At 28.5% G+C, this 23,702-nt stretch overlaps 4 protein-coding genes and 3 long non-coding RNA genes across 7 annotated transcripts; 3 read left to right on the top strand and 4 right to left on the bottom strand.

Annotated features, from left to right (window-relative positions):
• Positions 1-2: 2 nt before the first annotated feature.
• Positions 3-876, bottom strand: LOC139095669 (inter-alpha-trypsin inhibitor-like). Its single transcript, XM_070647111.1, has 4 exons — positions 772-876; positions 579-692; positions 212-513; positions 3-158 (listed from the first exon to the last, which is right to left on the bottom strand). The coding sequence occupies exons 1-4, from the start codon at positions 831-833 to the stop codon at positions 13-15; spliced, it is 624 nt and encodes a 207-aa protein (XP_070503212.1). The 5' UTR covers positions 834-876; the 3' UTR covers positions 3-12.
• A 359-nt stretch (positions 877-1,235) lies between these two features.
• nmd (no mitochondrial derivative) lies at positions 1,236-3,256 on the bottom strand. The gene is made up of 4 exons (XM_070647098.1): positions 3,072-3,256; positions 2,930-3,004; positions 2,546-2,867; positions 1,236-2,460 (listed from the first exon to the last, which is right to left on the bottom strand). The coding sequence occupies exons 1-4, from the start codon at positions 3,158-3,160 to the stop codon at positions 1,825-1,827; spliced, it is 1,122 nt and encodes a 373-aa protein (XP_070503199.1). The 5' UTR covers positions 3,161-3,256; the 3' UTR covers positions 1,236-1,824.
• A 436-nt stretch (positions 3,257-3,692) lies between these two features.
• Positions 3,693-4,802, top strand: LOC139096054 (uncharacterized). Its single transcript, XR_011544915.1, has 2 exons — positions 3,693-3,933; positions 4,141-4,802. It is a non-coding gene; the product is annotated as an uncharacterized lncRNA (long non-coding RNA).
• Positions 4,803-5,118: 316 nt separating this feature from the next.
• LOC139096183 (uncharacterized) lies at positions 5,119-6,309 on the bottom strand. The gene is made up of 3 exons (XR_011544930.1): positions 6,231-6,309; positions 5,844-5,956; positions 5,119-5,753 (listed from the first exon to the last, which is right to left on the bottom strand). It is a non-coding gene; the product is annotated as an uncharacterized lncRNA (long non-coding RNA).
• A 265-nt stretch (positions 6,310-6,574) lies between these two features.
• On the top strand, positions 6,575-7,126 carry LOC139095928 (cuticle protein CP14.6-like). The gene is made up of 2 exons (XM_070647497.1): positions 6,575-6,940; positions 6,999-7,126. The coding sequence occupies exons 1-2, from the start codon at positions 6,643-6,645 to the stop codon at positions 7,046-7,048; spliced, it is 348 nt and encodes a 115-aa protein (XP_070503598.1). The 5' UTR covers positions 6,575-6,642; the 3' UTR covers positions 7,049-7,126.
• Positions 7,127-8,054: 928 nt separating this feature from the next.
• REG (proteasome regulator gamma) lies at positions 8,055-9,078 on the bottom strand. Its single transcript, XM_070647143.1, has 3 exons — positions 9,052-9,078; positions 8,934-8,979; positions 8,055-8,788 (listed from the first exon to the last, which is right to left on the bottom strand). Exons 2-3 carry the CDS (start codon positions 8,961-8,963, stop codon positions 8,081-8,083), a joined length of 738 nt encoding a protein of 245 aa, XP_070503244.1. The 5' UTR covers positions 8,964-8,979; positions 9,052-9,078; the 3' UTR covers positions 8,055-8,080.
• A 583-nt stretch (positions 9,079-9,661) lies between these two features.
• Positions 9,662-10,288, top strand: LOC139096706 (uncharacterized). Its single transcript, XR_011544994.1, has 3 exons — positions 9,662-9,740; positions 9,855-9,982; positions 10,152-10,288. It is a non-coding gene; the product is annotated as an uncharacterized lncRNA (long non-coding RNA).
• The last annotated feature ends 13,414 nt before the right edge of the window (positions 10,289-23,702 follow it).

Here is a 23,702-nt window from a genome sequence, read left to right as displayed (position 1 = left end):
TACAGAATAATTCTAGACTTGTCTTGCTATCGCACATGACCTGCAACAAAACTTTGAATAGTACACATGATCGCAATAATTTCTCCTTATGACGTCTGCACACTTAGCAAAATTGGGATTATCTCTACAATCATCAGCTATATCAAGTTGAACCTTAGCTACAAAAGTTTCGCATTTAATTTCAAATATCTTTAATATTTTTATAACTTACCAGCACTATTTCGAGATCTCTCGCCAACATGTGCAGTAATATCATTCTCTTCAGATTCCTCACATTTCCTACGGCATTCATTAATGCTTTCGAACCTATTGGAATTTCCAAGACAACCACCATACTCAAATGTTTTACATTTCTTCTCATCACTATCGAAATAATAGTTTCTATGTTTTTGAGTGCATGGACCACGGACTTTAGGCAAATTGCAAACAGCACGACCAGCAGGATTGATGCATGTTGATCTGCATTCTTCTTCTGTATCAAAACGATTCAAGTTTCCTCCACATCCTCCATACCTGTATTTACATACAGTATATAAATTCGATAAGTAAAATTTTTAAATTTGAATTTTGCGAATTACCAAAATCGACTGCAATCACCATGTTCTGGATGATAAAAGTATTTGAATGTATAGTCATCATCACATGGTCCTATGCTACTCATGTAACCACATGCTTTCTGTATCGGATCAGAACTTGAAAAATTATACATTAATAAATTCAAATACTTGGGATTAATTTTAAAAAGTGAATTTTCACCTATATAACACTCACTCACTAAATACTTTTGAAGTACAAAGAATGGTAAATATTAACACAGGTATTAACTTATTCATCCTTTGCTCCTGAAAATAATTTGTAAACTGAATGATGCGCAGTGAAATTGCAAACTGAATGATGATCGTAGAATTCATTCAATGAGGAAAAAAATAAAGGAGTCAGTTAAGGTCAGGATGCATGATTAAAAAAGAGAAAGAAAAAAAAAACTTTGTTATTGAGCTTGATAAGAAGATGCAGTTGAAATTCATGGTCATTGTTCTATATTCTTATGTGAAAGTCATGTGACTGTATTTTTTGACATATATAATTGTAAAATTTAAATATTTAAAAACCTAAACATAAAGACATGGTCAAGTTGCTTGGTACATCATAGAGTAAATTTTAGTAGTATTCTTAAGAGGGTATTCTAATGTTACTAATATTTCTAAAACTTTCCCATTTTTATTAAAAACATTAAATAATTTTCAAAAATAAACTTTTATTTGTTATTCATCTAAGATCGGCACATATTTCAATGTTATTCTAAAAAAATTAAAGCGTTTATTTCTAAACAACCAAAAAAAAATTTAAAATCAATAAAATTTGCTTGTGAATTTTAATACAAAGTTTTAAATTACTGGAATATTGCTATCCGATCACGACACTGTTATTTTTTATTTCTACCGAATTCAATACCCCAAAAGCTTGTTTTTGATATATACCCTTAGTTCTTCTGATTTACAAGATGTTTTACTGAAGAGGATCATAGTAGAATACGAGTAGAGATAAGTATTCATATGCTGCTCGGATTCCTAATTGTTTCTAAAATTTATCATTCACTATTTCTATTTGCATGTACATCACTCAATCAACGCATATAAACGCGCATTCTAAAATTAACATTCACTATTTTTATTTGCATGTGCATCACTCAATCAACGCACATAAACGCACAGCTATGGACCTAAAGGTCTGAACAGCCAATGTTTATTTATTTTTTATGTACATCACTAGCTAGTGACATGAATTAATTAAATATTAATTAAATTAAATTAAACATATTCCAATTTAATCCAAATCACTCCTCATTTCAAGTCCTAAAAGTCCAGTGTGCATCTTTGATAATTTCATTTTTTGCAGTGACATCATCAAATCTTCCATTGTAATTTCTGGTAAAGATTTATTGATGGCACTTTCTGTGAGTGGATTATCTTGTGCTCTTAATGCTTGTTCATCTAGTTCATCACCGTGATCACGAAGAAATGTTCTGATTCGATGAACTGATGCATTTCTACATAATTCACGTAAATCGGAACCAGAAAAGCTATTTGTAATCTTTGCGAGTTGAAGAAAATTAATATTTGGTGAAATTTTTTCGTTTTCGAGAATGAGTTTGAGTATTTTGAGTCGTTGTTCTTCATTTGGTAATCCAATATGGAATTGTGCTGGCATTCTCCTTAATATAGCCTTGTCTAAATCTGTTGGACGATTGGTAGCACCCATGACTATTACAGTAGAATTATCAGTACACAAACCATCCCATAACATCATAAATTGTGTCTTCATCATGGCTGTTGCTTCATGATCATTTGCATTTCGAGATCTAAGGAATGAGTCAATTTCATCCATGAAAATAATACATGGCTCAAGTTTTACTGCTAATGTGAATACAGCACCAGCTAGTTTTTGTGATTCACCATACCACTAAGAAAAAATAAAAATTTTTTTTAATTATTTTTGATTTTGGAAGAAAAATAATCTTGGATGTAGATGTTGATTAATAATGTACCTTATCAGTGAGCATAGCAACGTCAAGATTGATAAACCTCATTCCTGCTTCTTTAGCAGTAGCCTTTGCAATCAAAGTCTTGCCACATCCTGGAGGTCCATGAAGTAAAACTCCTTTCGGTGCTTGATATAACGTTGATGTCTGAAACATATCTTTATGCTTCACTGGAAGTACTACACTTTCTTTAATTTCCTGGACAACATTATCAAGTCCTGCAATATCTTTCCAACTAACATTAATATCTTCAGGAACAACTAAATGAGCAGCAATAGCCATTTCATATTCTGTCAAATTTGTTAGTTTTGATGCCTTAATGCCCAACCTATAAAATTTAGTTGAAATTTCGTAACTTTATTGATTTTTTCATAATTTGTTGACAATTACCTTCGCAAAAGTCCTTCCGCGCGTTCTTTTGCCTTCTTTTTGGCCTTGGATGTTGGATCAATTTGATTTAACACCCTGGAATTAAAATCAAATAAAATTTGATTATTTTAAAAAATTTAACTAAATTTCTTAATTAATTTACCATTTTGCAGAGAAGAATGTGACCAGTGATATGATTGATAGTCGTGCAAACATTTGCAGTACTTCATTCCTTGATAAATCACCTGGCATCTTTAGTTAAATTAAATTCTTGCTAATATTCCTTTTCACAGATTAGTAAATTCTCCGCTTCTCTTTATATACTGTTTAAACCGATTATAAAGTCGGAAGACCCTCGTAATATCTTTGTTATGAATTTTTGAGAGAAACTTTTCCAGTTGAGAAACTTAAAGAGTTTGCTAAATAATTTAAAAAAATTATGACTGTTATGATTTTTGATTTTCAAAGCTCAATATGATTGTTTTTAAGGAAATTATTAAACATCAATATCATATGAAAAACATGACAATTTTGCAATATTTCTTTAAAATCTTCTTATTAAAATATAGAAATTTATTGTCTCGAAATACCCAAATTTTCAAATATTTTAAAAAAAATTTTGCAGATTTTATTTTCTATTATTTGCATACAGGTATTTTTTACTAAAATTATGTAACTTTACTATACTTTCTTATAACCCATTATAAGCCTTATATAGCCAAAATATAACTAAAAGCGCTCAAAAAATATTAAATTTAAATTGTCAAAAAATTGACACTTCGAATATATTTTCAATCTTGCCTAATTACTCTGATTTTGCTCACAAACTCTCTCAATTCTTGTATTCTACACAACTGAAAGGTGAATTTTATCACATCTTTCTACCAATTTCTCCACAAAGTATTATTATTTATGTAATTTTTGATTGCTAATCAGTAAAAAATTGTCGATAACAATGAGTGGTGGATTGAAAGATTTTGGAAAACGATGGTTTGTGACAATTGTTATGGTGCCATCAATCGCTGGTGAGAAATTGCGCATCTTTGAATGACTCATATTTTTTTTTTGTTCCCTTTATTGACAATTCTAATCATTTCCTTGTAAGATTCAACGTAAACAGACAGATTACATGGAAGTGATCTTGAGGGTCAATGAAATCACTATTTTTAAATAATTGTCAGCTGACTTGAAATTTTTATTTTTGTTTTCTTTCTAAAAAAAAAATATTTTAGTGGTACATATGGTTTGGTTGAAACTTCAAGATGTTCCAACTCTAGTCAAACCCGAAGAAAAACAAGGATTTCCACATTTGGCAATATTTCACAAAATGCACTCAGCGCAGCACTTTGACAGTAGGATTCGAACATTTACCCACCAACCAGATTAATCTGGATACATGATGGAAAAAAATATAAAAAAATTTCTACGACTGTTTTGCACAAAAATGTGAAAAAATTTATTATATTATTAAGTTGCCATGTAGATTAAATTTTTAACACTTAATTGTGGATTATTATCTATTGACTCAGAGCCAAAAAAGAAATTATTTATAAAAATACCTTATAGTCAAAGTCAGGAAACTACTAGTACTTTTAACATTAAAAACACAAAATGTGTAAATATTTCATCAAAATTTTGTGACTAGACATTTATATTAGAGTTGCATCATCCATGCATTTTTGTGTAAAATGTATAAATGAGGAGAAATTAACAAACAAAAAATATCGAAGAAATGCTGAATATACAAAAAAATATTGTAGAAGATTCCAAAGGAAACAATAACAATAATTATATTATAATAATTATTATTTTGTACGGATCCTAGATCTATCGAATAAATGAAATTTTGTGAATGTTCTTTGAACTATATTGCAAAATTATCTTATTTATTAAACTTTATTGTTTTTTATCTTATTACTCTTAAAATACAAAAATATTATTTTTAGACAATTACAGTATTTTGGTCGTTGTTTTTGAACCCAACTCTAAAAATAGATAATTTTCAGCCTCAGAATGACATTTTCTTGTCATAAAAGTCAAACATGAATAACTAACAAAAAAAAAAAAAAAATTTAGAACTGTAACAATTCTTGATTTCTACTTCGGAAAAATTAGCAAATTGAAGAATTGTTATTTGTTTTTTTGAAAATAATGAAAAATTTTAATGCTTCATAAAAAAATTAAATTTCTTTTGACTAAGTTCCTGAACAAAGAATTATTACAGGCAAAACAATATGTTTCAGAAAGTTTGATGAACTTTTCTGACCTGTCCCAACTACATTGATTTCTAATCAATTATATGCGATTCCTGAATGATGTAATATTTTTGGTGAACATTAAGATCTCAGCATGTGACAAATGGAAGAAATATGTCTCTAACAATAATGTACTTTACTCTTTTATATAAGTTTTCTTCATATAAATATAAACTTCCTTGTTTCTTATCCTTTCAATTGCCATCAAGCACTTCGAAAGTTCATCACAAAATTTCTAGAATTCAGGCAAGAATGCGATTTATTTTAGCATTTTTAATTGCTTGTGGATGTTCAACACAACATTTTAATAATTCAGCAAGTGCAAGTGATGAGTGTTCATTAACACCTGTTATTCACGTTCTGCAATATCCAGGATGTGTTCCAAAACCAATACCGTCATTTGCATGTATTGGAAAATGTGGCAGCTATGTCCAGGTAAAATTTAAATAATTTTCAGATTATTGAAAGTTGACGTCAATTTTCGTAGGTAAGTGGAAGCAAAATATGGCAAATGGAACGATCTTGTAACTGCTGTCAAGAATCTGGTGAGAGAGAAGCATCAGTGTCACTTTTTTGTCCAAAAGCTCGAACTGGGGAAAGAAAATTCAGAAAAGTAAATAAAATTAAATTTGTAATTTATAAAAAAATATTTAATTTTAAAATTTTATACAGGTCTCTACCAAAGCTCCATTAGGTTGCATGTGTCGGCCATGTACAACTATTGAAGAAAATTCTATCATTCCACAAGAACTAGCTTCTTTTGAAGATGGACCTGCTGGTCTGATTCGTCAATCTCAGTATCAATAGAAATAAATATTGTTGTAATTAATTTAACTTTTTTATTTTCAATAAAATGAGCTCAAATAGCTTTTGTTGTCGAATTTATAAGACATGAGTACTATCAAATGAAAATTTAATATGTTAATTAAAATGCATTATATAATAAGCAAACGACTGCTTATCAAGCTTCTTATGTCTGAATCTGAATCCGAATTGGACTTTGTCAAAGATAATTGATTTAAGAGCATTATGTCATTTTTGCTTCCTATATTTAATTTTAATATTACCTGCGAGGCTTTAATAATAAAAAAAATTTAATTTTAATTGACAATAGCCAAGAGAAATTGACCGAAAAAGTGATAAACATAATACATCACTAAAGAAGCACGTGAATCTGTCAAGGTCATCAAAAAGTATTGTGTTTATTTGCACCTTTAATAAACACCTCCATATTTCTGCTCCTTTAAATAAATGAATGAGTGAATGAAGATGTCAAAAGCTGAAGATGCAGAAAAAATTATTATAAACATAAAAATTATTCAAGCCATCGAAAATTAAATGTCAGGTTTAGATTGATTCACACATAAATACATTTTTTGAGTATAAAAGCATTGAAATTTTTTGATGACAGTATCAGTTTCAGTTTGAAATTCAAGTCTTACTGTTATCAAAATATTAAGAAAAAAAAATCAATTTAAAATGTTCAAATTATTTGTCTTAGCTGTTGCTTTAACATGCATTGCTGCTGCACCACAAGGTCAATCACCGGATGGGCAAGCCCAAACCTTATCAAACACTTCAACCGATGATGGCGTTGGAAACTTTGCATATGCATTTGAAACGAGCAATTCAATCAAAGCTGAGGCAAAAGGAAGTTTAAAACAACTTAAAGATGATCAAGGAAAGGATACTACTGGTGAAGTTCAACAAGGAACTTATTCATGGACCGATGCCAGTGGAACAACCTACGAAGTTAAATGGATCGCCGATGAAAATGGTAAAAATTTTATTTTATAATTTTAATTTTTCATGACATTTATTTGCATAATTTTTAGGCTTCCAACCACAAGGTGCCCATCTCCCAACACCACCAAAGGCTCTTTAAATACCAAAAGAAATAAATTATGTTTTGTACTTTTCATTATTTGAATATCTGAAAAATAAAACAAAAAATGCATATGAATTCTGTTTTTAACGTTAATACACCACTGAAGCTTCTGAATTTAATGATATCAAAATTGATACTAACCTCTCAATCCACAAAATAGTCTCAAAAATTGACAAGATAACCTCAAAATCGAAAAAAAAACCTAAACGGAGACTCTCACAATTGATAAAAATTTAAATTTGTTAGAAATAAGTAGCATAAATTAATAAGTTGCTTAAAATGTGGCAAACATAATCAACAGCATCTTCAGGCAAATAAACAGATAATTTAACACATTAAGTTTACGCTGACTTACCTCAAATTTACACCTTTCAAAAATTATTGACCTACCGATCAACAGATTGAATGATAAAGGTATTTAACTTAAAAACTGAGTTTAAAATTTTTTGCATTTATAGTGATTTTTAAATTCATTATTTTTATTGATTTCAGAAATGATTTTCAGTTTGATTTTACATGTTTCAGATTGTAGAATATTTATTTATTTTTTTGTTTGTTTTTCTAATTTAAAAGTTTAGTTTTCCTTAAAATTATGCAAAAATAATATATTCATTACGAGAAAAGAGAACATTGATGAGTCTGGGATGACTTAGGGAGAATGGAGTAAAAATTTCTTGTCGAATCATGATCGCGAACAATTGAGAATAGTAAAGATTGATGTTGATTGTCCATGTGACTTGTTTTTTAGTATGTAACTGCACCTTCATCTGACCCCGAGCCTGTGAATGCAAGTTTAACACAATAACCTCTAAGTTAACAGCTGGAGTGGATGCATACTAAAAAACTAGCCCCAGACATGAATGTAAAAAACTAATGGAAATAAACAAAATATTTATCGTATTACAATAAAATGAACTGTAAAGGAATCGTTTGAAGTAGACTTAAAAGTCTTTAATATCCTTAATTGCATGATTAAAACAACTCGTTAAGGAAACAGAATGGACAATTTGTAAAAATAACAATATATATTTAGTACAAATGTTCTGCATTGGAACTTCGAGGTTTCTTTAATTTTTCAAGATTTTTGATAACGATATCATGAAGTGAGCAATAGCGATTACGAACCTCGCTCAGAACGAGCCATAAGCTTAGGAATTCTTTCTCGTCTAATTCTTGCACAGCACGACGATAGTCGTCAATGTGCGGGTATTTTGCAACTTTACTTACAACTTTTGCACGTGAGATGAAGTAACGAGAAATTTGATCAAAAAATGCAGCTGCTTCAGACTCAACTGATTGAATTTCTGCCAAAGTGTCTTCCTGAATTGAAACTCCAAAATTATTTCCGTCTTCAATTTTTGGAATCATAAAGCTGATCCACATTTTGAGGAGATTTGAATCTTCTACAAGTCCTCGAATTACTGGCTTAACTACTTTGATAATTTCACAGATTGGTGCATTACATTTAACCGAGCCATTTGGAAGAATCATAACTCTAGTTCCAGTTGTATCTGTTGCTGCTTCGACACGTGCACGTTTTGCTGTGGGTGGCTCATCATCATCATTAACAATAGGTTCTGGAACGTTGATATTTAGATCTTGATGAACATCATTGAAATTTCTCTCTGCAAACTTGTCTGTAGCTAGGAGATCATTGAGTTCTACAATTTTTGATGGAAATCCATGAACAATGAGCTCTTCTGCTTTCTTGATAAGGGAATCCTTATACTGTTGTACCTAAAATTAATTTTAATCAAATAAATAATTTAGTATTTTGTCAACAGCATATCAATGTCTCCATAATTTCATAAAATGTGACACAAAAACAACAACAACGTTTTTCCTCTAGTAAATTTTGTCAATTTTTGAAAATTTTACTTACCTTTTGTGCTACATCAACTTTCCCGGCCATCCTTAGTGTTCTAATGCTTAATTATTATTAGATTTTTTAACCACAAAGTTTCTTGAAAGCTTAAATTAAACTAAAAATTAGAAATTACCAGAAAAGGCTCCGGCTGATTAATGTTTCACGCTGAATAAAAAAGTTTGTGAACTAACTATGTTATGATATAATAATCTAACCATAAAATGCTTACATTCATAACATAAATGGCGGGAAATTTAAAAAAAAATTATTTTTGTTTATTATTTTAGGTTTAGAAACTTTTGGTACTTTTTCAGAATATTCTTAAATTTTTAAATCTTTTGATATTTTTAAAATTTTTAATTAAATGTTTAGAGCTTTTGGGGATATTGAAGATTTTATTGATTTCTGAAATGCTCGTAAAAATCTGAACAAATTAGAAATAAAGAACAATGAAGGGTACCCTCCTAACTACTTTGATGTCTAATTATGAATATTCATTCATGACAGCATATCAAATCGCATAAAAATGTTCAACGTGACGATATTAATTTAATTTGATGTTTACATTAATTATTTTTTTTTCTCTTGTCGTTGTTCTCACGATAGACCTTTATGCAAGGTTTAGAGAATAAAATCTTCTCAAAAAACAAAATTTAAAGTCTTGGACTCACAAGAATGTCGCAAATTCCTACAATCAAAATTCTTAAACATATTTTGCAAACTCTCAGTCATAATTTTGCTATCGACGGGTCTGGTGTTAAACGGAGGTGTTGAGTTTTATTTTCATTTCAAAGTTAAATACTGTGAGAAAATGTTAAAAAGGTTGAATGGATTTTTTAACATAAAAATAACTCAATTAATTAAATATTTAAAAGTCTCTTAAAATTTTAATTCCGGTGAATTTTTTCATTTATTTGTCATATTTCTTTCCTTTAGTATGGCATTCTTTTATTTTGGGACATTTTCTTTGATGGTGATGACTTACTTGATTACTTTTATAAAACAAGGATATGCTGTTGAAATAAACTGCAAATATTCATCTGATTTTGATTGGTTCACTGTTGGTATGTATGGAATTCATAATTGAAATCTGTAAAACAGGAACTTACAAAGCTAGAAGATGATAATGTGTGATGCCAACATTGTTTAACTCAGATATTTAACTTGACCCCAGACCCTAAGCATCTAGCCTATAATAAAGCTTCGTATATTCAAGTTATTTTAACATTTTAGGTAAGGTTTACACATGTTCAGTACAGCAGAAACTTGATGCACTTCATACAGACAGTGGAGTTATAGGTGTAAATGGAATTCATAATGGAAAGAAAAAGAATCAAGATGTCAAAGCTATTCGCATCTACAATCGAAATGTATATTACTTCTCATCAGGTTATGATAAATACTTTACAAATATTGAAGTTATTCAAGTTTATGGATCAAAATTAAAAGTCATAACCCAAAAGGATTTGATGCCATTTACTAAACTAAAGCATATTGACTTGTGTAAAAATGACTTGGAAGAACTTGAAAAGGATTTATTTAAATTTAATCAATTATTGGAGGTTATTAAAGCATCTGAAAATAAATTAAAGTTTATTGATGTCACAGCGTTTGAAGGATTATATCAACTTCATACATTAGAACTAAATGGAAATCACTGCATATGGAAGTCAACAGGTTCACGAGATAATTTAGAAGAAGATGAAGAAATTAGTCGAGAAGAAGCAATTGATATTATGTATGAAGCTCGAACAAGATGCTATCGTGACTATATCCTTAGAGAATTATTTGAAATGGAAATGGGAAAATTTTTAAAGGAACGAAGTGAAGTAGTACTGAGCTTACAATCTAAAATCGATGATTTGACAATGGAAAATGATATGTTTTATGATAGAATGAGAAAGTATAAGGACGAACTTGATATTTGCTTATCAAAAGAAATTAATAAACCATCTGAGACAATGGAAATGATTCAAATGATGCAGATGCAAATGCATATGGAATCGTCAACTATTCCTCCTAAAGGAAATGGAAATGGAGATATGAAAGGAATTGGAAATGGAAATGCATATGGAAAGTCAACTAATCAAATGCAACTTCAACCAAATGATCAAAACATTAATGCTATTCAATCAAACAGTCAAAATGGGCTGCAACCAAATGGAAGAAGTCCACAGTATCAATGGGATCGATGGGAAAAAGATGATAGATCTAATAATGATGCTTCAAATTATAGGCAAAATTCTTATGACAGTAATCGAGGATATCAATGGAGATATTGATTGTAAATTTTCGATATTTCTAGATCGTTTTGAAATTATTACGACTCATTACAATAATGTAGAAAGCTTGTAGTAAGCTCATATAATAAACTATCAGAAAATTCAAAATTTGCACTGGTTTTCTTATTTGAAATAAAATACCCCTCAAAAATGCGAATTTTTTCTCGGTTGTCTTATTTGCCTTTTATGTATAATGAAGATTATTGACTTCAAAAAATATTAGTATTTGTAAAATAACAGTCACCATCTATTGTAGCTCATCAAGCAACATTTCAAATAAACATTTTCCGTTATATAAATGGTAAGCTAAGCCACAGATTGTCAAACATTTTCATGATCTTTCATATCAAATATCATCGTATTACAAATAAATATTATTGTTCACTCATATTTTTTTTTTCATTTCCATCGCATCACTTTTCTCTCGCTCGTATTCATGGTCGAGAATAAATTTTACAACAGAATAAGCGTCAAGAGCTGATGAAAGAGCTATGGCACGCGCAAAATTAGCGAAGCATCAAAGTGGAATAAACTTGGCAATGGAATCACTGTGATGATTTTTACCATTCCACTAATTGGTTCTCAATTAAAGTGCCGATTAATTCCAATTTTCCCATCGATTTTCCAAATGAGTTAATTAGTAAAATAAATTTCTACGGGCACAAAATTAAGAAAATTGGAAATTTAACTATTATGTGCAAAATATTCTCTGGGATATATCAAGCCGTTAAAATAAAACTTTTTTAAACCCTTCAGAACCATTTTAAAAGTTCTCATCAATCACAGCGTAACATTTTGAGGAAAATTAAAAAAAGAAAAGTCAAAAGCCATATTCACTTCTGTTTCGGTCATTAAACTCATAATATTTTTTGTTACATGTACGTAAAATTTTTACGAGTAAGTAGCAAAGGGTTTTTGCTATTTTATAATTCTTGCATATTTTTATACACTTGTTTATTAAGTTATGTCCCAATAACATTCTTATTGGAATCTATATTTTATGCAATCTAAGAAATCAAATATCAAAATTTAAAATTTTAAATATATCTTTAGCTTTAAATTATCAAAAAAAATGGCATAATAAAAAGTCCTTTTGATAATTTATCTCACCTAAAATCCAAACATCATCGTTTCAAGCAACAATATTCACATAATGCAAAGCGGATGTATATGAGTTTATAATTGATGTAATTTTCAATTCCATTCTCTTTTCATTCTTCCTCATTTTGTGCTTGCCCCATTCAATCCCGAGAATAATAATGACCAGAGTAGCAAGCAAGAATCAACTTGTGTCTCTTCCAGCAGTAACATAAAGTCACTATACATAAATTTTACCTTTATCGTGATTCTTAAAAGTTTGCTTTGAAATCAAAGCATTTTGGGCAAATTTTGATTGAAAATATTTATTTTATTAATTTTGAAAAATTTTGAAATAATCAAATCAGTTTACAAACTGAAAACTTATTAGATAATTTTTGTAATTATGCCTATTCAAAAAGAATCTTACTTCAATAAAACAGCATTAGCTTAGCTAAATGCAAGGTAGTATCATGTAAATGCGTCTCGTGTATCGTCCAAAAAAAACACGATTTTAATCTGATTCTTTTCTTCTTTCTCTTCAATTTTACAGCAACGAAAAAAGTTTTTTCATTCCACTCGCGCGTCGTGCTCTACTAGTCAACGATGAAACTCTCTTTTTATTAATCATAGTCGGTAAATGTCGGCGGCAGAGAAGTAGAAGTAGAAATGAGGTGTATTGTGATGTACACGTACATAATTGTACATACATGTGAGGTATATGGTTATGCCGTTTAATGAATGGGATGTGTTGTGTGTAACTTATGTGGATGAATATCTCTTATATGATAATGATCAGCATGATGATAAGTTGGCAGAAGAAAATAAAAGAGAAATGAAAATAATAGAAAATGGTGAATTTAAAAAACTTTTTGGTTTTACTTAACATTTTTTACAGAAACCTGACAAATTTATTTTCAGCCATGAAAACTGGACCTAAAATAAACTAAATCTTCAGATAGTTTTGGTTTCAAAACTAGTCACACTTTTGTCAATAACATGTTAACTTCCACTCTATTTAATTAATTTTAGATTTATATAAAAAAATATATAAAATTCAAAAACTAAAGCTCAAGAGATAAGTGATCAAAATATAAAATCTACTAGTTCTAAATATAATAAAAAAAAACTTTGCAGTTTGTCAATAGACCTCTCTTATAAAAAGGAGTAAAACAGATCGAAGCAAATAACAAGAATGAACATTTTGCTCTTCTCTTGTTTTATTTTACATTATTTGTTCACTTCCCTTTTGCGACGTTCTACACGTAAATGTATTAATTCATTTAAAATGCATTTCCGGTCAAAATAATAACAGCGCAAGAAAAAAATTATTCATGTTAGGGTTGGAACCAGGTAAAACTTGTGAATCGTAGACAATTTTAACTTCTCATTTCAATTCTATAAAAAATTATTCACACCAAATATAATTTAGATATTATGGTTTATCAACTAGTCAACCTCATTTAGAGGACCAAGTTTCCTCAATATTTATTGAAAAAATTTCAACTTTACTGTAACTTATTACAAAAAAAAACTCAACATATTTACAGGAGAATGTAACAGCTCTATTTTATAACATATTCACCTAAGCTTCATATCGATGTGAATATATCCTAACAGACTTTGAGTCTTTCATGGTACATCATTAAAGTTGAATTTATTCGTATGTATTTGTATAAAATAACAGCACGTTTAATAGTTGTGAAATGAAAAAAGTGAAGGAATGAAGGGAATTAATGATGAGTCAAGGAGGGCTGAAAAGCATAGAAATTTTAATACACGCAAAACAGGTGGCTATACTAAGACTTAAGGAATTTTTAGTTATTTTCTTTAAATTTGATATTTAACTTAAAACTTTAAAGAAATTGACATCAAGATAAAGTCCAATAACCTTTCCTACGATGATGACCAGAAAACATACTTCGGATCTAATTCTGTCGTACAAATATCGGAACTATGTTACAATTGAATTTATAGAATACATGAAATTAGAAATTCTTCCTTTTCTCTTTTCTTCACGTACATAAAACTTCATGCATTTTAGAGTACAAAAACATGCTGCAATTCCATGTCGAATTGATTCTTTTAACTTTTTTTTATTTTATTTTATTCTTAGCACATTTTTGGAATTTTCCTTTGAAAGAAGCTATTGAAATCGCATTGTCCTTCATATCGCATGTTGACCGTAGTATAAGTAATTTATATTTTTATTTTTTTTAGATTTCGCGAGGAATGCAGAATCGGAAAGCAAATTCATTACTAAAGAATTGAAACACTTTAACCATAACATGTAAAATTTGTCAAATACAAATTCTAAGAGACACTATGAAAAAATGCGCTTCTATCATGCATTGGTGCTTTCTTCATTTATCGTTCTTCCGTTCGGTCGATTTAAATAGCAAAAGTTTGATCAAAAAAACAAAACTTTCAGCTGTGCTTTTATTATTTTTCATTCATCTCGCTGATGCCGAAGGTGAATGTGAGGCACAAACAAGTGAATGAGTCTTATTTCTTCTCTCCTCTGCACCATTCTCCTTTCTATGTATGTCTCGGATGATACAACAACTCAATTCGTGATCGCTTTTGTTTTCATCTTTATGTGCACTCACTTGAATTGCTTTGCCAAAGAACCACAAAAAAATTGAGAGAAAAAATTCCGTCATGAATGAATTCACGTTTTTACGAGATACGCTTTATGGTCGGACGGTGTACGATGAGCATCCGATTCTTATGGAAGGAGATGAATGAAGATTTTTATTCGGTGGTTTTCTCGACTTTTTTTTTCTTTTTTTGATTGTTGTGGGAAAATTTTGTGGGTTCATTGAGTTTTCTGTACTGAATTGAAAATACTTGTTCTTACTACATTTCACTCATTGCTTCTGTTTCTCATAATATTTCTTTCTTGCTTTAATTTTCTTCAAAATTATGAATGAAAATAATGACTAAACACAATTTCTATTTACTTTTATTGATTTTTATTTTATTGTTATTTTTCTACATTTATTTCTAAGTTAAATCCTAAATCATAGAAAGGCTCTTACATATCTTGAGGATGAGTGAAATAAGGAATGAATAATTTCTTTGCCATCTTTTCCCCTTTTTAATTTATCTTTGAAACTTCCTTAAATTCCATTCATTAACATTAATAGGTTAAAATAAAAAAAAATTCACCCCAAATATGGGAAAATTTCATGAGAATTTTATATTCCTTTCCAACGTTTATAAAAGGAACTTTAAGAAGAATTTCATAAAAATATAAAACATTAAAAAACTCATTTTTTCATCCATAAGAATAAATTTTAAAAATAATTCTTTTTCTCTTATATCAACTGTATAAAAGTGCCTTCTTCATTGCCGGATGACGTAGATCACCGTGGGCATTGGTGCGAGACCCCCCAAGCAAGCAACATGTAACACAAGCAATTTCATACACAAAAAGACAATGAATACGGATGAGACACCCGGGGCAACAATAAGCGAGTATGGTTCCTTTTCTGTAATTTGAAGTCTTCTTTAAAAGTTTTTTTTTTTGGAAAATGAAATATGGTTGACTTCTTCAAAGGTGACATTGAACTCAAGAATAAGTAACAAACGAAAAAAAGTTTTACTCAACTTTAATTTATTAAAGCATTTTGTCAAATCAGCTTTTCTGTAGTTTTGTTCCAGTATTCATTTGAGATAATCTTAGATAAAACTGAATTTTTTTAATAAAAATTTAGAATATTTCAGAACTTTAAAAAAATCTGAAAAATTTGATGAATCTGAGAATTCAAAAAAACTGAGAATGTGAGAAATCTGACAAACAATCTAGGCAAACACTAGCTACGAAGCTAGGTTATGAATAAAATTAATAACCATATATGAAGCTACATTCTAAAAATGCTTTTTAAAACAGAAACTTGATTGTTGAAATTATACACTTGACTCATTTTTAATACAATTTTTGCTTATATTTTTATGATGACTCTAAAAGATCTTTACGATGAAACTCATCATGATTTAATAAAATTTGTGGTATTAGTAAATATTTCAATTGAGTTAGGTATTTCTTTGTTTATTGTTGATTGTTTTATTTAAACAAAGTTAACTAGTATTTTAAGGATTTTAGATTGTCAAATTTTAAATTGGTTTTCCATTTTTAATTTATATTGTACATAGATTTATTTTGAAACATCTGAATTCAACAGGCCGGTGTTTAGCATGTTTTTTTCTTTAAAATTATTTCATTTTTCTGCATGAAATTTTTCATTTCCATATTTTGCGGTTTCGATTAAATAAAAAAAGACAGGAAATTAAAAACAAAAATTTCTCTCGATGGTTTTCATGTTTAAAATTACAAAATTCAATTTCAATTATCGAATGAAAGCTGCTTGATTTTATATTTATTAAATATTTTCGTTCAAAAAATTCAACTAAGTTCAAGAATTGAATTTTATTTATGACTAAGACATCCTCAATCAACTCAATCATTATAAACTATTTTATAGGATTTTTTGGAATATAGGATTTTTGTCTCTTATCAATTAGTTTTGATAGTTAAGAAATTAATGTCAAATGTTCCAAAACTACATGTCTTCATCTTCTAATTACGTATCTAAAAGGAGTCTTCTGAGAATATCTCACTTGAGATTCGCGTTCTTTGAAACTTTTTCCTCATAAAAATGATTTTATTTAATGTATTTTTATGCAAAGAAAATCTTTTTTTTTTAACATTTTGAATAATAAAACGCACATCACCATGAAAGCTTATAGCTCGCGTGGCATATATGGAAGGGAGTTGGATATACTAAAACACACATGAGAGTACATTGTGTGTAGAAGAGAAGATGAGGTAAGTAGAAATATCGCAACTTCATAATTTTCTTTTTAAAATGAGATGCTTTAAAGGAAAAAGAAAAAGAGAGATATGGAAATGATGTCGAGCATGGAACGGCACGCGACTACATACCGTAACGTATTTGATAATTTCTTCTGTTTTTTTTTTTTTTATTTTATATATGTTATTACTATTATAATTATAATCCACTTTTTTCATGTTTTTTGCTATATGCTGTTGCTTTTTAGCGCATTATTATAAAACTGTTTGCGCTTTGTTCAGCCGTTAGTCAAAAAAATCTTTGTGAATTGTTTGATATGTTTGAAAATTATTGAGTCAAAAAGGCGCTTCTGTCACTCCGTTAAACAAGAGATCTTTTATCATTTTATTCCTTCTCACTCATTCATTTCTTATATTATGTCTTATTATTTTTATTTCTCATTTTTCCTCTGTGCTTACCGCTTACTTGCTAGAATCCCAGGTAAAAAATCTGTAATATTTTCTTTGAATCACTATTATACTAGCAATTTAAATAAAAATTAAAAAACAAAATTTTTAAGTTTAATACAGAATTTTTCTAACTGGGTACTCTACATATTGTAATTTCAGTATAAAAACATCATTTTATTTTATATTTCATTTTACAATGTGTATCATAAGTTTTAAAACAAAAAGAGGGAAATATAAAAAGAAAAAGAAGAAGAAATGGATGAAAAATAATAGCTAATATGATGATGTGCCTTACCCTATTGTTTTATACATTATTTTATGCCTTGCCTTAACTTATGGAAATCTAGATTTTGGTTTTGTATGTATGTATAGAAACTATTTGACTAAAATTATTTTTGGCTCTAGAAAAAAATAAAATCGATCGTTTAAAGGTGATTGTGATCCTCAGTTGAAATATTTTCATGTAAAAATGGAACTGTTTATTTATTAGAAATATAAAAAATGTTGAACAAATTTTTTTAAAAGTTTTATGTTTCTATGAATAAATTGTATAATGAATTAAAAATTATTTATTAATACAGCTATTTTAAACAAGATTATGATAAAATAAAAAAATATGCACAAGCGGTTATATTGCTGTAGATCGTTAGCATAAAATTGAAATTTATTTTCTCTTTTATACCTTAAGGTATTAAGTCTAAATACTTCACCAAATTTTAAACTGATCAAAAAATTATCAAAAATAATAAAATATTGAGTGAGTTATCATAATTTGTAATTTAAAAACTTTAAAAAGCACATCTTAAATTATATTTTTTCTGACTTTAGAATAACATTCGCTAGACATACACACCGGATGTACAGTCACCCTTTTACATTTTCAGTTGAATATTTTTTCTCCTTTTACATTCAACACAAAAAGAAATAACGCAAAATTTATGACCGACAACAACAACAAGCGCCTAAGTTTCCACCATCCAATTGTTCTTTTCTTAATTCCACTGGTCACATTTGGATAACTTGTAACATCCAGATTACAATAGAAGAATTCTTTCTCTCCTTTTTGGTGCAATAAAAAATCCGGTAAAGAACTCTTTTTTTTTCCTCTGTACAAACAGACGACGTTTGTGACATTGCACGGACGGTGGAACGAAATTACATAATTTTAAAAGTGACAGAATTGTATTGTTCTCGCTGTTTTCTGTGCTTTATTCTTTTGAAGCCATTATAATATAATAAAAAATTTCAAATCGAGTTTCATATTAAGTTCTTTTTACTCTTTGTTAATGTAAATTATCAGCATTGTTTCTATTTAACTACTTTTGTGCCTTTTTATTTAATGAAGATATTTTTATTGTTTTGTTTTGAATTAAATTGAATTGATTGAGATAAGACAAAACTTATTCTTCGATTGCTGCACTATAATGACAATTTATTCACAAAAAATTGTTTTTTTTTTTTTTTTTCTTTAAACTTTTGTGAATGGTTAGGAGTGAACCAAGAGTTCAACTCGTCCTTATCGAGAGTAAGTTTTTTTATCTCTAGAATTTTATATTTTAAGGAAAATTTTAATAAAAAACATAACCTGTTGATGCGACAATAAAAAAAATGATTTTATAAGTACACAATAGTCATTTGGTAAAATTTCCCACACTTTATTTGAAATTTGCGTTCCCTTTTTATTACAGGAAAAAATGAACGATTTTGAGTGATAAAGAGGTCAGTTTTCACGGTTATTAGTATGCACGGTTATAAGTGCGAGGGTGAGTCTGAATATTGAAGGAAATAAACTAAAAAAGGGTAACTCACCTATCGAATAAGTGAACATTTAAAAGTAAAACGACATGAATTCATTTTTCACCTATAATTGTTTTCCCGACATAAGGTAAATTGAAATATAAGCATAAGGATATATGTAGTTAACATATTTGATGAATTTATAATGATAATTTTTTATATTCTCATCTAATGGAATTCTCATAATGATTTTTAATTAAATTGAAATTTATTCATATGATTAGGTCCAAAAAATTTGCATATCCTGAGAATAAACCACAACTAAATTTCTCACAATTTTATTAGTAGTAGGGGTTCTAGGTTTTAATAGGTTAGTGAATTCTACATAATAAATGCATGTGTGATTAGTTTGATTTTTAAATCATAAATTTAGCAAGTATATATAATGAAACTATCTAGTGATACTAAGTGCATCACGCTTGATCTCATTGAACATCCTGATAATCTGAAAATGTTTCTCTAGATCTATTTTTTTTATCAATCTCCAGTTAAAAACCTCATAAATCAAACTTAAAAAAATTAATATAAAATCAAAAATATTTTGTTCCATTTTGTTGATTTTTTGATTGAAATTTAGCAATGAAATTGACATGTTGAGAAAGCTTATAAAAATGTTTATAACTGTCTACTTGCAATACTTAGACTAAAGATTTAAAAATATTTTGACACTTTTTCTTCCTAATATATTAATTCAAATTAAGTTTGAGTTTGTCCAAAAAAGACTTATAAGGTTTGAGATTCCATGCATTAAATAGATCAATGAAAATGCAAAATGCAAAATGCAAATCAATGTTAAGGCTAGAACGAGGAAAATGAATGAAAATTTCCATGATTTTGAACTACATTAAACCAAATGAGCCTCACATGTTTCATGTTCAATAACAGTTCGCAATAATGCACACACGATATTCTGCAGACGATCTACATTGCTTGCATAATTGCACACCATAATGCATATTATATTGCTCACCGACCATGCATAAATTCATTCTATGTGCCCATCTGCCTCATCATCATCATCATCATCATAATGCCCATGCCCTGCTTTAGTGGAATCGGTAAGTTTTAAGTTAATATATCAGTGTACGATATTGTTTGCTCAGTCAAGTGCACTTAAGCGCAAACATATACGAAGAAATATAGAGAGAAATATGACGTTTTGTCGTGTGCGGCTATAAGAAGTTAAAATAACAACAAAGATTCTCTTTGGACTGTTTTCAACGTGTTTGTGTTAAGCTTAGCATGCAACAACGATTTAGTATTCCATCAACCGAAAACTTAATCGCGATAAAAATGCTTCTAATATGCAAGTGCAAGTTCATGTGCATTTTATTACTATTTCATTAATAGAGATTGTACTGAATATATTTTTTTATGTTTTTTTATTAAAGATGTATTTCAACATTGATTTAAATTAAATATCGATGAACTTCAAAATTATTAAGAATGTTCTCAAATGATTCATGATGAATAAAAGAAAAAAATTCCAAGTAAACATAGCAATTACATAACAATCCATATTCACTCATAGCAAGAACTGTTTGAAACTTGAATGAATAATGATCTACATTTTTTCTCGATTTTTTCAATGCACTTGTAATTAAAAGTATAAACAGAAAAGTAATAACGAAGAGAATTTTTCAGTACTGTTACCGCTCGTATTCTACATTAATTTTGGTAAAAAAAAATATTTCTAGAAAAATTATAAGAAAGAAAATAGTAAGAAAATATATAAAAAAAACATCATAATGCTCTTCAATTAATTCTAATGAATGCAAAATTATTAATAGATTTTTCCTGGAAATGAATTTCAAGAAGAATTCTGTAGTGTAAAAGAAAAAAAAATCATTGAATATCAGTCAAATTCACAGCTCAAAATTTAAAAAATCAGAACATTAATTTCAAATTTCAATTTATTTAAATTATAAATTTTCAGGAAAACTTAATTTCTATGTGTAAATTATTGTTTTTTTTACAGTTTGAAACAATTTTTGTCAACATCATCAATAAGAAATTTACCAGAAACTGCGACAAGACATAAACCACAAAAGTAAGAAATACAAATAACAGCACATCATCATCATTATAGCTTATTATAATTATTTTATCATATACGCCATTTCATTTTATTCATTTGAAGAAAAATAGGCATACATCATGACAAAAAGAAGACACAATACAAAAATATCAAGTAGAAAATTTGGTTTAAAATCATTTGTAAGCAAAGTGCGCATATGATGTTGATTTCAAATATATAGTGCTTGGTTTAAAATAACAAAATGTTCATAGTAAATCAGTCAAAATGTAAAGCTTTAGAATGCATTCGAATTTTAGAGCAAAAGATGTTTCAAGTCTTGAAGTCAATTTGTAACGCATGGCAAATCACATACGAAACATCAAACTATAGTTTTACTTACTACAGTCATCATTACTGCTATTATTATGAAGAGAAGAGAAATCCACAAACTAAAGATGATTAAGAAGAAGTAAAAAAAATTAGCAAAAGACTTGTGCTGCGCAATTTAATTATTCATGAGTCGCGTGCGTAATTTACAAGTTATTAAAAAATGAAAAATAGAAAGAAAAGAAATTTGTAAATAAGACATTTCAAATACTTTTAATATTAATAGATAAGAAAGTTTTAAATTTTTTATTCAAACTTTGAATCAAACAAATTATGGATTGGATAGTTCTTGCTAAAATGTTGATTTTAGTATTATAATAACACTTGTCATAAATATGACAAAATGTGATAAGAATGTTGCTGAAAAATAGTATGGAATAATTGACAAACATCCACATATGAGTCTTACATCCAGTGATGATTCGTTGTAGTCTCAATTATTATGTACCAAAATTTTACGTCAACTATTTTTAGAATATCGCTCAGATTTTTTATTTTTTTGAGAATTTATAGTACATTGATTGAACCTCTTTGTTGTGTTAGTGATGTTTTATTATAATTTCAAATGACAGCTGAAAACGAGTAGTAGTTGAACCAACATTAAACAATAGGAAGCTTTATTTTAAATTTGTACTTTTGTACGATCAAATACATTAAAATCATCTTCATGTGATTCAATGTTTATATGTATAAAAAAGTGTAATTCTGTTTCAAATAGTTCTCTCTTCTAGAGCAATAAAATTTAATTTTTAACGCAGTGACAAATTCAGCAGCTTTGCAAATAAACATTTATCTTGAAAAAAAGTTACTTTACCAATCAAAATTGCTCAAAATTTATTAAATCTTCTGTTCGTTACATTTTTTGCTAAGTTTTCTTCTTACTTCCGCACGTATGTGCTTTTTTATATTTTATTCATCTCCATTATTATTCTGGTTTTACTGTCATACAATATATCACGCAACTTGTATGTACATTGTACACAATAAAAAAAAGAAACAATTTCGAGTAGATCATAATCAATGTTGATGATCTCTTTTGCTTTGTCTTCTTCTTTTTCCAAAACTTTAACATTATCTTCTTCTTTTCACGTATGAATGTTGACGTTAACCGACTAACTCCACCCTAATTATTCATCACGATTGGCTGATTTTTTCCCGTGCTTTACCTTCTTCTTCGTCTCTCTTTTTCTCTCACCCACTTCACATTTATCTTATCGTACTTCTTTTATTTTAACTTTTTGATTAGCTCTTGCATACTACGTAATAATTCTTTATGTATGCGTGTGTACTTTAAGTTTTAAATTACCCCTCTTTAATATCTTCAGCTTTTCTACATGATCTTCAAAAGTTTTTCCTTTTTTTTGCTATTAGTCTTAATCTTGGTATAAATATATTTTGGATTTAAATAAATATGTCAATTGCTAGAAGTTTAATATCTTACATGTTAACAATAATGAAATCATCAATAAAATTTAGCATAGAATAAAAACGCAGGCAAAGTAAATGATCTTAAATTAAAAATGTATATAGACAGACGTGTAGCTTCCTATGAAGAAAAAAAACTCGCTGTTCTGATGTCATTCACTTTTTTTCTTTTTACATATACTTTATACGCGCGCGATCGTTCAAAATATCGCACCTGTTACGCTCCTGTATATTTCCATATAGAAGAAAAAATAAATGAAAATTGTAAAACTTCTGTGGATGTTTGATTGCTATTGTATTAAAAATTGTGACTGTATGAGTAAATAAGCAACAATTTGTTGATCAGGCTATATTATAAACTTACTCATTCCATCACATATACACTTTCTGAATAACGAAGCACAATCGCGCACACCTTCACAATATTTTAGTTCAGGAATGAAGAAGTAAATGAAAAATTGAGCAAGAAGTTGAATGAGAATGGTCGGCAAGCGGCAGTTTTGTACGAGACCTTAAGTCGATAGCACGGAACA

The sequence above is a fragment of the Chironomus tepperi genome, unplaced genomic scaffold, assembly GCF_022539635.2.
Source record: "Chironomus tepperi strain 1889 unplaced genomic scaffold, CSIRO-AGI_Ctep_v1 contig_34, whole genome shotgun sequence".
Lineage (NCBI taxonomy): Eukaryota > Metazoa > Arthropoda > Insecta > Diptera > Chironomidae > Chironomus > Chironomus tepperi.
The sequence above is the reverse complement of the archived record's forward strand: the minus strand, read 5'-3'. Positions and strand labels throughout refer to the sequence as shown.